Source organism: Lytechinus variegatus, chromosome 18 (assembly GCF_018143015.1).
Source record: "Lytechinus variegatus isolate NC3 chromosome 18, Lvar_3.0, whole genome shotgun sequence".
NCBI lineage: Eukaryota > Metazoa > Echinodermata > Echinoidea > Temnopleuroida > Toxopneustidae > Lytechinus > Lytechinus variegatus.
In genome coordinates this window covers 14,170,889-14,184,011 of record NC_054757.1, presented here as the reverse complement: position 1 = coordinate 14,184,011, position 13,123 = coordinate 14,170,889, and the positions used below count along the sequence as shown (strand labels likewise).

At 34.6% G+C, this 13,123-nt stretch overlaps 1 protein-coding gene and 1 long non-coding RNA gene across 6 annotated transcripts in view; one reads left to right on the top strand and one right to left on the bottom strand.

The window, feature by feature from the left end:
• Nucleotides 1–895: 895 nt before the first annotated feature.
• The window catches only part of LOC121431627 (Werner syndrome ATP-dependent helicase homolog), a 50,171-nt gene continuing 37,943 nt past the window's right edge, over nucleotides 896–13,123 (top strand). Inside the window, exons 1-4 of one of the 5 annotated variants that reach the window (XM_041629222.1) lie at nucleotides 896–920; nucleotides 8,322–8,649; nucleotides 9,446–9,624; nucleotides 11,888–12,058. In XM_041629222.1, the coding sequence (XP_041485156.1) occupies nucleotides 8,556–8,649; nucleotides 9,446–9,624; nucleotides 11,888–12,058 (444 nt within the window). In that variant the 5' untranslated portion in view covers nucleotides 896–920; nucleotides 8,322–8,555. Of the gene's footprint in view, nucleotides 995–7,958; nucleotides 8,115–8,321; nucleotides 8,650–9,445; nucleotides 9,625–10,661; nucleotides 10,681–11,887; nucleotides 12,059–13,123 lie in introns of those variants that run through there. The other 4 variants (XM_041629219.1, XM_041629221.1, XM_041629220.1 and 1 more) reach the window with 4 other exon arrangements.
• LOC121431628 lies at nucleotides 10,020–11,498 on the bottom strand. Its single transcript, XR_005972142.1, has 3 exons — nucleotides 11,168–11,498; nucleotides 10,597–10,700; nucleotides 10,020–10,143 (listed from the first exon to the last, which is right to left on the bottom strand). It is a non-coding gene; the product is annotated as an uncharacterized LOC121431628 (long non-coding RNA).

The window sequence follows — 13,123 nt, the reverse complement described above, 5'->3', positions numbered from 1 at the left end:
CCAAAATTACTAATTTCCATACAGTTGCAATTTATTTTTCATTAGTAACTTGGGAATAATTTTTGTATTCACCACAGCGCTCAAAAACTTGAATTTTGGGCATATTTTTTAGTACGCCCTCTATTGGTGGAAAGTAATATGGCAAGAAAATTTTCATTTTTTTGATCTCTATTTTTAATTAAGAAAAAAATAATTTAAAGAATCAAATTTAAATAAGAGTCAAGTTGTATGAATAATAGGTGTAATAGAAACTGTCAGTGTAAAAAAATCAAGCATTTTCCCCAAAGAAAAAGAGAAAATAAGCCAAACATTGCCACCCTTATTTTGCCACACATGGAGATATAAGTGAGAACAAGGTTATATCATAACCTTGTTCATTGAATGAGTTCCCTTAACAAGTATTGGAAACAAAACGATACTCTTGGCAAATATTCCTTGAAATGAACCCCTAAACAAGTAATGTTTTATTACGGGTCCTTCGGTAGTCGGCTTTACCTTATTTGGTTTAGTACGACCCCACTTCTAAACCTCGCGCAAATCGGACTCTAAACACAAAGTGTTGGGGCAAAAAGGACATCCTTTATAAAACATTTTAATTTTGTTTTATTATCCCCGCAAATTCGACCCTAAACACGTAATTTTCCTAGCGAAATAGATACCCTTTTTTCATTATATTTGTTCTAACACCCTTATCACGTTACGTACGTAACGTGCCCTATCGTGAAAAAGACATCCTTTTTACGTGTTTTTTGGGTCGCGCATGATATCCACTCGTCAATGTAAGTGCCCTCCCCCCGAAAATCAGAAAACTTTTCGTCGGACCATAGAATTATCGTTGATCACCAGCATGCATTTGGCTTTCCATACGCTAGTCTGCAGTCAGTCAGCAGTCGACTCGACTTCAAAGCGCGCGACATTTGGTGAGCTGAGTTGTCAGATTATCATAAGGGTATTTCCTTCTTTCAAGATTTAGTGAGAATTCTTACTCATAGAGGTAAGAATTTTAGACGTTACGTTTTCAGATAAGACTATTTCATTAATCACTTAATGTTTTGCTTATCTCGCTTGTCTGGCTTGGATACAGCGCGCCGATATCTTCATGATATTGCCACTCAACTAAGTGACAACTTCGTTACACCGCATGCGATTTTCTTACACTAGTTTCGAACGCCGATAACATGATTCCGTGATAGGGTCATTCAAATTACACAGGAGCTCAATCGCCGGGTGTAGCAAGTTTGGTTGTGGGAGTATAGTACACGAAGACCCAATTTGTATGAGATTGTCCTTATTTATCAGTAGAGGCGCTGGTCAGAAATTTGGGATCGTCTCAGTTTACAAGGACTGTCTCAGTTTATAAGGATTTCTCCACACAAGAAATCTGACAGTTCATTCATTAGCCTAATTAGCGATCGCAACGGGTTCGCGTTTAACAGTCACATTTCCTATTCTGCCAACACACAAAATGGGCAAAATTCATTGAGCCAGTGGCAGTGTATCAACATTTCAAATACTTTTTTCATAAAATGTTACGATCTGTTTCTATTATATCTAAACTTCTTATTTCTAGTCAATTTACTCACATTTGCATCGCCAAAATGTTTTTAAGGCCGTTTTCGAGAGCACCACCTGTCCGTCGTCACACGATGGAAGTCGCCATTTTGGAAAATATGACTCCAGAACCGGGTTAATCTTGCAAGTTACTTTTACTTGTTGATGCCCTCTAGGGGCATCAAATAACCATGTGTTATGTATCATTAAAATCGGCAGACTTTCTTCTACAAGTTAGTGATGATTTCAGTTCAATGTCGGCAATGTTTTTCGTTACAAAAAGGAGTTTTTTGGACACTTAAGGTAAATCATGTTTCTATTTTCTTACTTCAAAGCCGTATAAACAGAAAATTTCCCAGGGAACAGTCAAATATCAGATATAAATTAATTCTTTGAAGTGTATTTGTATCAGAAAATCTAATTTTGATATATAAGAATGTGTCGCATAGCTGCGCAAGAGGCGAATGCAAGCCCATGTTGTGCCGCCTAGATCGTGATTTTGGTGCCATGGCTGACCGAAAGGAGTGAGTGGGCGTGGTGGCCGTGGGTGTGGTACTTGATGCATGTATGTTATTGTTAAACCCATTGAAATTAGTTGTAGGTGATAAGTTGTGCATTTGATTTCTGCATGAATTATGTGTATTGATGATAAATTAATGATAATTTCAACTTAATATTTCAAGAAAAAAAAACAGGCGGGAATTAAAGCACGTTTAATTCCAGTCTCATTTTTTTTCATGGTGTACAGGCGCAGACCATGCATTGACTGCTGCCTGGTACTGGTATTAAAATGAATAGATACATGACTATATATTCTGTTGTTTTGTGTCATCATATCAATAAGCTGTCTCATCAATTCACATGATGTACACAATAATGGGTCCCTGTTTTATTATGTTTACTAGGAGGGAGATTATTTTGTAAATGTGATTTTAAATGTAGTAGAAATTCAGATAATGTCAGAGACTTGCTTTTTAACTTTATATATTCCAATATTATTAATGTTAATATATTCTATAATTCCAGGCAGTGGAGTACATTTCTAGCTACTGTTGCAGCTCCAGCTGTCTGATCTCGCATTCTCAGATCTGCAAACAAAAAGAGACATCATGGTAATTATACAGAATACAGAGTGAACATGGACAAACAGAAAGAAAAAAAAAATTACTTGCAAAACTTAATTTTCTACTTTTGAATGATATAAATCTTACAGATACCGGGAAGTATAGTGGGACATTCATTTTTATTTTCTGATTAAAGTCTGTTGAGGAATGAGACCCCCAAGAGTTGATTAATTTTTTTTAACAACGCAAAGCGTCCCATGCACTTCTCTTGTCTTATTCTAATTTGTTATCTTTCTTCTTGTATACTATATTTTCACAAATAGAAGCTGTTTGAATAAGAAAAATATGAAGGTAACACAGCCATGCTCTACAAGATCACCTCTTGTGTTGCATTTTAGTCAAATTAACTTAGTAACCTACATGAAAAAAAAGTATGGAAGTTTCTTGGATCTACAAGTACCTGTAGATCTGCCACCCAATGGGTACTTGTCTTGGGTGGCAGAAAAGTTACGCGTATAGCGTCCCTTTAAGAGGCCATATCTTCAGTTATGGTTCTCCAATTGTAATTTGGTCTTCACCATTGAATTTGTCTTGAAAAAACCTTTCAAGTGATGTATAATTTGTATTAAAAAAAAAAAAAATCATGTAATATAGCTACATTCATTCCCGTTGTTGAGTGCCGACACCAATCAAGACTATGAAGAGTGCTAATGTAAACATATCAGGTTTCATAACAAGATTATTGGAAGACGGCAAGTCATAATAAATAAACGGTGAACTGGGGGGAATTGAGGTCACTGAATCTATTTTTAGCACTCTCAATTCCCCTAATTGCTGTCTTTGTCGGTGTAGGGAGAAGTGAAGAAAAAATGTCCCCGTAAACAAGGACAGTCTCAATTTATCAAGACATATGGTAATTTGTCTTTGTTTATAAGGATATCCTTGTTTTCTGGGACAATCCCAATTACTGGACCAGCGCCTCTACTGTTTATAGGGAGTTCTTTTTTCACTTACCTCTGCCACTTGTTCACTGCTACCACCCTGCCTATGGGGAATCTACAGGTAGGACTATGGTATGCCAATGTTGTACAGAGCACACACTTTAAAAAATCATTAAAATATCACTTTTGTGACCAAAATTACTAATTTCCATACAGTTGCAATTTATTTTTCATTAGTAACTTGGGAATAATTTTTGTATTTACCAGAGCGCTCAAAAACTTGAATTTTGGGCATATTTTGGTGTACGCCCTCTATTGGTGGAAAGTAATATGGCAAGAAAATTTTCATTTTTTTATCTCTATTTTTAATTAAGAAAAAAATGACTTAAAGAATCAAATTTAAATAAGAGCCAAGTAGTATGAATAATATGTGTAATGAAAATTGTCAGTGTAAAAAAATCAAGCATTTGCCCCAATAGTCCAGGATAGAAGAGGCATAACCTTGTTTTTTATATATTTTTTTATGGTTTTTTGTCAATTCGAGGGTGCTGATTACGAATCTGAATGATGCCACTCGTGTAACCTTGAGCATTTTCCGCAAATTGGCAAAATCCAATATGGCCGCCAAAATATGCAAATTACCCATGAAAATCATAAAATTGTCCGCACATTGGCTGTGAAATGCGTGAAATTGTGTGGCAGGAGTGAAATACAATCTTAAAAAATAATTTTTGACAAAAAAATATTTTCCTGATATTCAAAATGGCCGCCATAGGCCATTGTATACACTATCATGTACAATATAGGGAAAACTAATTTTCACAAAAATGAGCACTAAACTGCAAAAAATCGCGATGTATGAACGAAGTAATATATGCAAATCACCATTACTAACGAGATATAGCATTTGTAATGTCATATATGGGAAAATTGCAGTATTTTGATATCTAAAATAGCCGCCACTGGCCCAAACAGTATTGCGTACAATGGCAATGGGGGCCAACAAATTCTCAAGAGTGATCACTAAAATGCTTATTATGAAGATTAAACAGTTGGAATACTGACTATAAACATAATTATTAACGGAATATATTACTAATATGCCATGTATGTGGTGAATGTTGTATTCTGATATTCAAAATGGCTGCCAAAGGCCCTAAAAGTATTATACAGAAATGAGAAATGGGAGAAAAGAAATCACAAGAGTGAGCGCTAAAATGCATATATATGTGATAAATTAATTGGATACTGTCTAAAAACTTATTTTCTTACGAAATATATCATTCAGGTTTTAAGTTTGTGTTAAATATTGTATTTCGACTTTCAAAATGGCCGCCATCGACATTAACCGTATTATGTACAATGCAAAGTGGGAAACCAATATTCACAGGAGTGAGCACCATAAATGCACGTAATAGTGATCTATGAGTAAAATATTGTCTGAAAGCATAATTTTTATTAAGATATATCATTTATTCTGCCAGTTAGGTGATAAATACGGTTATTTTTAAGTTAAAATGGCCGCTACAGTCCCTTACGGTATTATACACAATATGAATGGGAACAAATCATTTGAACAGAATTTGGCTTTGCTTGGTCAAATGGTGATGTATGAGTGGAACGTTGTCTGAAAACATTATTTATAACAAAATATATCATATCTTATGTAATTTAGGTGATAAATACTGTATTTCAAAATTCAAAATGGCTGCCATATGCCCTTTTTGTGAACATTATTTGTCTCCACCCAAAATGTATATTATACGATAAGTGCCTATGGTGGCCATTTTCAATTTAAAAATGCAGCATTTATGACCTTAATTACACAACATTATGATATATCTAGTTAGAAACCATGGTTTTAGACAATTATTCATCTTTACATCACAATTATATGCAATATTTAGAGTCAAGCAAAGCCAAATTCTGTCAAAATTATATGTCCCATGTTACAATGTACACAATACTTTTAGGACCTATGGCAGCCATTTTGGATTTCAAAGTACACCATTTATTACCTCCACCATGTCCACGACCCATATGTGATGTATTTAGTTAGAAATAATGTTTAAGACAATATCTTTACCCATACATCACAGTTATATGCATTTTATGATTCTCACTCTTGTGAAAATTAGTTTCCCTGTTCGCATGTTACATAATTTAGTTAGGGCTTGTAGAGGTTATTTTGAATGTCAAAATACAGTATTTATCACTTATATGAAAGAAGAAATGCGATGATTAAAAAAATGTTTTCAAACAACGCTTTACTCATACAACAGGATTATATGGATGTCATAGTCAAGCAAATCCAAATTCTTAAAAAATTATATGTCCCAATTCAGATTGTAGATAATACTGTTAGGGCCTATAGGGGCCATTTTGAATTTCATAATACAGTATTTATCTCATGCATGACAAAAGAAATGATATGTCTTGCTATAAAACATGTCAGACAATATTTTACTCATAGATCACAATTACATGCATTTTATGTTTCTTACTCGTGTGAAAATTAGTTTCTCTACTCGCATTGTACATGATGAAGATAGGGGCTATGGCGGCCATTTTGAATTTCAAAATACAGCATTTACCACATAAATGGCATATTTACATCTATGTTTTTAGTCAGTATTCCACTCGTTTATCTTAATAATATGCATTTTAATGCTCAATCTTCTCATTTTTTTGGCCCCGGCCATTGCCATTGTACATAATACTCTTTGGGCCAGTGGCGGCTATTTTAGATATCGAAATACAGCAATGTTCCCATATTTGACATAATAAGTAATATATCTCATTAGTAATGATGATTTGCATATATTACTTCGTTCATACATCGCGATTTTTGCAATTTAGTGCTCATTTTTGTGAAAATTAGTTTTCCCTATTCATATTGTACATAATAGTGTATACAATGGCCTATGGCGGCCATTTTGAATATCAGGAAGATAAATATCTTGTCAAAAATTATTTTTTAAGATTGTATTTCACTCCTGCCACACAATTTCATGCATTTCACAGCCAATGTGCGGACAATTTTATGATTTTCATGGGTAATTTGCATATTTTGGCGGCCATATTGGATTTTGCCAATTTGCGGAAAATGCTCAAGGTTACACGAGTGGCATCATTCAGATTCGTAATCAGCACCCTCGAATTGACAAGAAACCATAAAAAAATATTGTATATATAAAAAAACAAGGTTTGGTCAATTTCCTATGGGGCCTATCCTGGACTACAAAGAAAAAAAGAAAATAAGCCAAACATTGCAACTCTTATTTTGCCACACATGGAGATATAACTGAGAACAAGGTTATATTATAACCTTGTTCATTGAATGAGTGACCTCTGCAGGGCATTGACGGCAATTGATAAGAGTGCCAAGATTGAGTGACCTCAGCATGCTCAGAGGTGCAAGGCCAATAAAAATATGAGAGACTGTCTCCAATGAATATCAGAGTCGGAGACCAAGTTTTTGACTTATTTGTAAAGAATTTGGATATCCAATTTCAGAAAAAGTCTCCCCTAACGCCCACTCATTCAATGAACAAGCATGACAAGGTTATGATATATCCTTGTTCTCAGTTACATCTCCATGTGTGGCAAAATAAGGGTGGCAATGTTTGGCTTATTTTCTCCTTTTCTATGGGACAAATGCTTGATTTTCTTACACTGTCAGTTTTCATTACAGCTATTTATCATATAACTTGGCTCTTATGTAAATTTAATTTTTTTAATTATTTTTTTCTTAATTAAAAATAGAGATTGAAAAAAGAAAATTTTCTTGCCATATTACTTTCCACCAATAGAGGGCATACACAAAAATATGCCAAAAATTATTCCCAAGTTACTAATGAAAAATAAATTGCAACTGTATGAAAATTAGTAATTTTGATCACAATAGTGATATTTTAATGATTTTTTAAAGTGTGTGCTCAATACAGCATTGGCATACCATAGTCCTACCTGTAGATACTCCACAGGCAGGATGGTAGCAGTGAACAAGTGCTAATGCCTGGCTTTGCTTTATATGCCTCTCTGTAGAGGCGAGGGTTACCCGTGTTGAACCTACACCTAAATCACCAATTTTATTTTTTGTTTTTCGCCCAAAGTTATGTACATGGGCAAGTTTTATGTTTACCCCAATTTTTTTGAATTTTTGTTAATTTTCATTAAATAAATAGTAGTAAAATTGAAAAAAGTTAAGAGCAAGAGCGTTCACTTACCCCGTTTGTTTACGTCGCCATTTTTAATGTCTTTTGTTATCAATACCTAGATACACACGCGTGCAGAGCTGCAACTTAGATTTTAAAAATACTTGCATTTGCCGATTAATATCACGATTCGTAAAATATTTGTTTCGGTTGATAAATATCATAAAGTAATTTATATGATATTTATTGATTAAAACAAATATTTTGCGATTCCTGATATCTATCGGCAGATGCAAGTATTTTTTTAATCCAAGTTGGCAGCTCTACAGTATAGAGCATGTATCTTTAAGACCCCCTACCAATGTAAGTAGACTAGTTTGGCATATAGTCTAGGACATAAGGTGCGAGCTATTAAAGTAACCCTCAGTTTCTTGATTTTGGGTTGTTAATTTTTCCTTTCTGTTACAAGAAGTTGATACAGTTAGAAATCAGGGTAAATTATTACAAATATAGGGATTTAATAAAGATCATGTAGATCGTTCTACATCTTCAATTTATGGTCACAAAAAATGCGTCACCACAATTTCATTTATTTTCTTTTTTTACAGAGTGCTTATGTCATCAACAGAAGTACAGCATCTAAAGCCCCAGAAGGATGGTAGAGAATAGGGGAGCTTTTCATGAAAGAAATAATGATTTTCATTGTCAACTGTTATAAGCTACCAAAATTCCTGCATTTGATTGGCTCAGAAGAAATTCTTCATTGGAATCACCATTTTTCTACATGAAACTCCACAGGACTTGGGAGTGAATCAATGTGAATCGGAGTGCTTCATACCAAGATGGATGTCACACAGTTAGTCTCCCAACTCTCCTCTTTGCAACGTCTTGCCCATGCAACTCTTGAAACTGTGGACTACCAGTCCAAACTCTTAGGTAAACTTGGAAGATTTGGTAGACATGCTTGTACTCAAAGATGCATAAAGAGGGTTGTCTTTAATGGCTGGGCAATGTAATCACACTTGGTAAAAAAAGGGTATCAAAATTGCCAAATTCAAGAAAAGAGGTGACTTTTTCACTGCACTGGTATTATGAAAGTGAAATAAAAAGGCATTATTTGGAATGGGAAAGTCATGACAAATACTTGAATTAATGTATTTATTCAATTTTACACAGTCGTGAGACTTGAGACACTTGCTCATGTTGTGCATTGCTTAGATATGAAAGGCTTGGGGGTTGGGATTAGTGTGAGATGTGTGACTAACTTTTTTATACTTGATCTGAAGTACAGACTTTTATAGGAGCAAGACAAGTGTCACCAGACCAAGTATCGACAAATCAATTTTATATCTCAGTCTAGATAATGGTAGTCATAAGGCTGAGGCCATACTTAAAATGTGTAAAAAAAAATTGACGAAACTTGAAAGCAAGGGATCTTGTCATTTGGGCACTTTTGCATTTTGAAAAGTAGAATTGAAAAATGTTGTGGACACTTTTGGTGAATTTTGTAAACATTTTCAGTAAAAAAAATGTAGGTTTTCAAAACATGTGGCCATGCACAAGGCTTTGGGTGTCCTGTAGATTGCCCTCAGTGCACCTCTCATTAGCCTTGGATATTTCTATTTCCTTTTTATTTTTTCCATTAAGGCTGTAATATCAAAATGCGTCCTATATTGAAAAGTGGCCTTACCCTGATTGAAATTTAAGGCATGAAGTTATGGTAATTTTTCAGGAATATCCAAAGACTGCCTGACCAATGGGTTGGATCTTGCCAAGACTGCCACTGAGGCTCTCAAAAACCTTCAGTCATTGCTCAACGAGAATGAGAGGACAAGACAAGCGTCGAGTCTGGAGGAAATGGAATCTTTGAATTATGAGGAGGAATCTTCACAAGAGGCTACCAGTACTCCGGTAAGAGGAGACACAAGTTTTAAGTAGGTTGTTAAGTGTTCATTGGAAACTTCAGTGAAATCCTCAATTTTGATTTGGTAGCTGTTGGCAAATAAGAAATTAAAGAGCTGAATTATGATGAAGAAACTTTGCAAGTGGATACTAGGATTGATCCAATCCAGTTAAGATTGATCCGATCAATCATAACTATGGAAATCCATCAGTGTCATAATTTTTTCTACAGGAAATTTGCAAAATGTTCTTTGTAAACAAAGTATAACACAAAATTGTCAAGAAATCAATCAATTTATTGCATATACATTCATATCTAGAAGAAAATTTTAACAAACATGCATTTTATATGTTGACTTTGCTAGCTTTCCAAAGTTGCAATTGATCGGATTGTAGGGAACTGGGCTTGGGTGGTAGTATGGCTTGGGGGTTGGGTACTCAGTCAGGACAACCATAGACAAGAAGTAGGGGTGGGTCAGCCATTTATTGACAGCCGGTGGATCATGCAAAAACAGGGAAAACAAACCCCTGTAAATAAGGGAACAATGAATATAAAAAATTAATCAATACTGATCCAAGATCACATGATTATCATATATCTTGATAAATGGTATATCATTAATCGTTAAATTCTATTTCATTAATCAATTGCATGATTATGGATTTAATTCAATAACAATTTAATTCAAGTACCAGTAGAAATTATACAACATAAATTGCATGTAAGTATAAATAATTCATTTCTTGCTCATAAGGCTATCACATTACTAAGAAGAATTATTGATCACTTTTCAATGAAGTCTTATGTTCACAAAAGAATATATTCCATTTAAACATTGATAATAATAATAATATAGCACTGATTTTAAATCATTCTTTTTAAGCACATTGTATCATAGCATTTGAACAGTTATTGCCTTAATTATTATACATGTAAATCTTAACAAAATAACCATAACTTGGCCATCCTAACTAACTCACCCTACTATAGGCCAAGAGAAAACAAGCTAGAGTACATCCACCAAGTCACCCTCCGGAGATTTCACTCGACATCGCTCGGACATGGTATACGTCAATGAAATTCCCTAACAATTGACATAACAAACTTAGCTAGTATGGTTCCTTAAAACTCATCTAATTCAATCGAGTCTGAATTTCCAAGGCCACTACTACCACTCGGCAATTATAATCAAAATAAACAAAGTTCATTCACTTTCTACGTGCGGCGAAGGGGGGGGTATACAAAACTGATCATGGTAAAGTACTGACAAGAATATCAACTTCGTCTAATGTACTCGATCTCATCATAGAAAAGAAACATAATATAATTTTATTTTATAAACTGATCATAAGAAATCTTCTCTTTTTATAATGTGAAATTGACTATATGACAATAACATGAAGCATATAACGATCATGTACCAGATATACAAAATTGAATTGACATTCAACCCTACTTTCTGTGATAATTGTTTTCTTAAGAATAATATCAACGTAGTCAAAATCTTAGCTGCTAAATTGATAAAACGATATAACTTAGAATCAAACTTACATGCCTCCTTGTCGAACTTGACTTGGAAGAACGAACATAATACCCCTAACGTACACTGTCGTCACAAATCGCTTTCTGATTTATCCTACCGCCGTAACAACATAAACGCTTATTCTTTCGCGCCACCTACACTTGAACGCTATCTGATGTAAATATCCTTCCACAACATCACAAATATTTATGACATATTACTAGATTTAGTATAAATGAAAAGTATAATGAAAACAACTATGGATTTAACATAAACATCATTCACATCATGAATTTATGAGAATAATCAGCTATAAAGCTGAGGAACTACTTTCACTTCTTTGAGTAATAACATCATTTACGTTACGTAACAGGTGAGTAACCAACGGAACATATCGACCAAAAAGAAATACACTTTCGCTTTGAATTCTCGTATGGTGTCTCCGCTAAAAAAATGATTTTGCAATAAAATTCAATTTACCACAGGATCAATCACAACTCTTTGGAAGACGGGGCCCCTGAAGGAGCGCTAGTATGAAGATGATAGCTAAAATGCATTCTGCTATTAAATGTGTGAGAGTTTCATCCGTTTTGAAAAAAAAATGCACAAATAAAAACATACCATAGTCACTAAAAAGGGGCCTGTTGTAGGTCCATTATTTTGTATCAGGAACTTGCAGACATTTTCTTTTCTCTTTCCACTGCTTTATAATTCATACATGTATGAATGTGGATTTTGTTTCTATTTAGTCTACAGATGGAGACATGGGCAAAGTTGAATATGATGACTTTCCTAATGAGATTCCTTCTGTTGAGGTCCAAGAACCCAAAGATGACAAAGCCATTTCACACCCAGATGTATCTGCAGAACTCTTTGATGACTTTGAAGAGGAAGAGGACATTGATGAAAATATGCTGGCTGTAAGTCCCTCAATATTTTCTTGCTGCAGTAACCATCCATCACTCTTATTTTGAATCAAGCAAAATTGGCCGGAATGAAGTGGCTGTAGTTTGACCTCCAGCCGGTCAAGTGTTTTTCCCCCTGTTAGACTGGGGCCGATTGCACGAGAGGGTCTTTGCAAGGACCATCTTTCGTGTCGCCCATCTTTTATGATGCGCCATGTAAAACGCATTTTAAATAAATCATCTGCAAACATATTTCATTCGTCCATTAAAATAAACAAATTATTTGTTTATAAAATGATGTGATATATCATGAAATTGTATATAATTTTATTTAAAAGCAAGCTAAGGAATCTTATTCTTTATCATAAATTTCAGAAACACCCCGCTTATAGCGTATCATAAAATATGGGCGACACAAAAGACGGTCCTTGGAAAGACCCTTTCGTGTAATCGGCCCGTTCTCTCAATGTGTTCAAATGTTAGGAATGCTGCTTGAATGTTGTAAGAATACTTCAAATGCATTCAGAATGCAGTGAGCATGTACTACAAACACCGTTTGACATTATTTCCACTTCTAATGCGTCTACAAAAAATTTAACATGACTAAAACATTCAGGATGGCCCTGATATTTTGCTTGCAGTCAGAATATCCAGAATGCCCCTTGAATATCCAAAAACAAATCCCAAGTTTTTAAACCGACTCCACTTTGGCTCTTTTCACCTGTATTGTAACTAGTGTGTAATTAATCACCAGGGTCCCTAATGCTAACACAAAGGTTGGTGATTAATCGTACACTTGATTTCCACGAGTGATTATACATTGTAGTCAATCGAATCAATCATAGAAAAATGTTTTACTATCATTGTTGAGCTTTGTGTTACGGGCCCCTGGTTTATTGACTGACTCCAGTTGGGTGAATTCAAAATCCCCAGCAAATTTCCTGATTTTTAAAAAAAATTTCAGTCCAATTGATTCTGCTTGTTTCCTGCTGATTCCGAAAAGTGGCACAGTCACAAGCCCTCTGTATTTTGAAACAATAGCGGTCTCAATATTGTAAGATCTCCACTGGCTGAATGAAA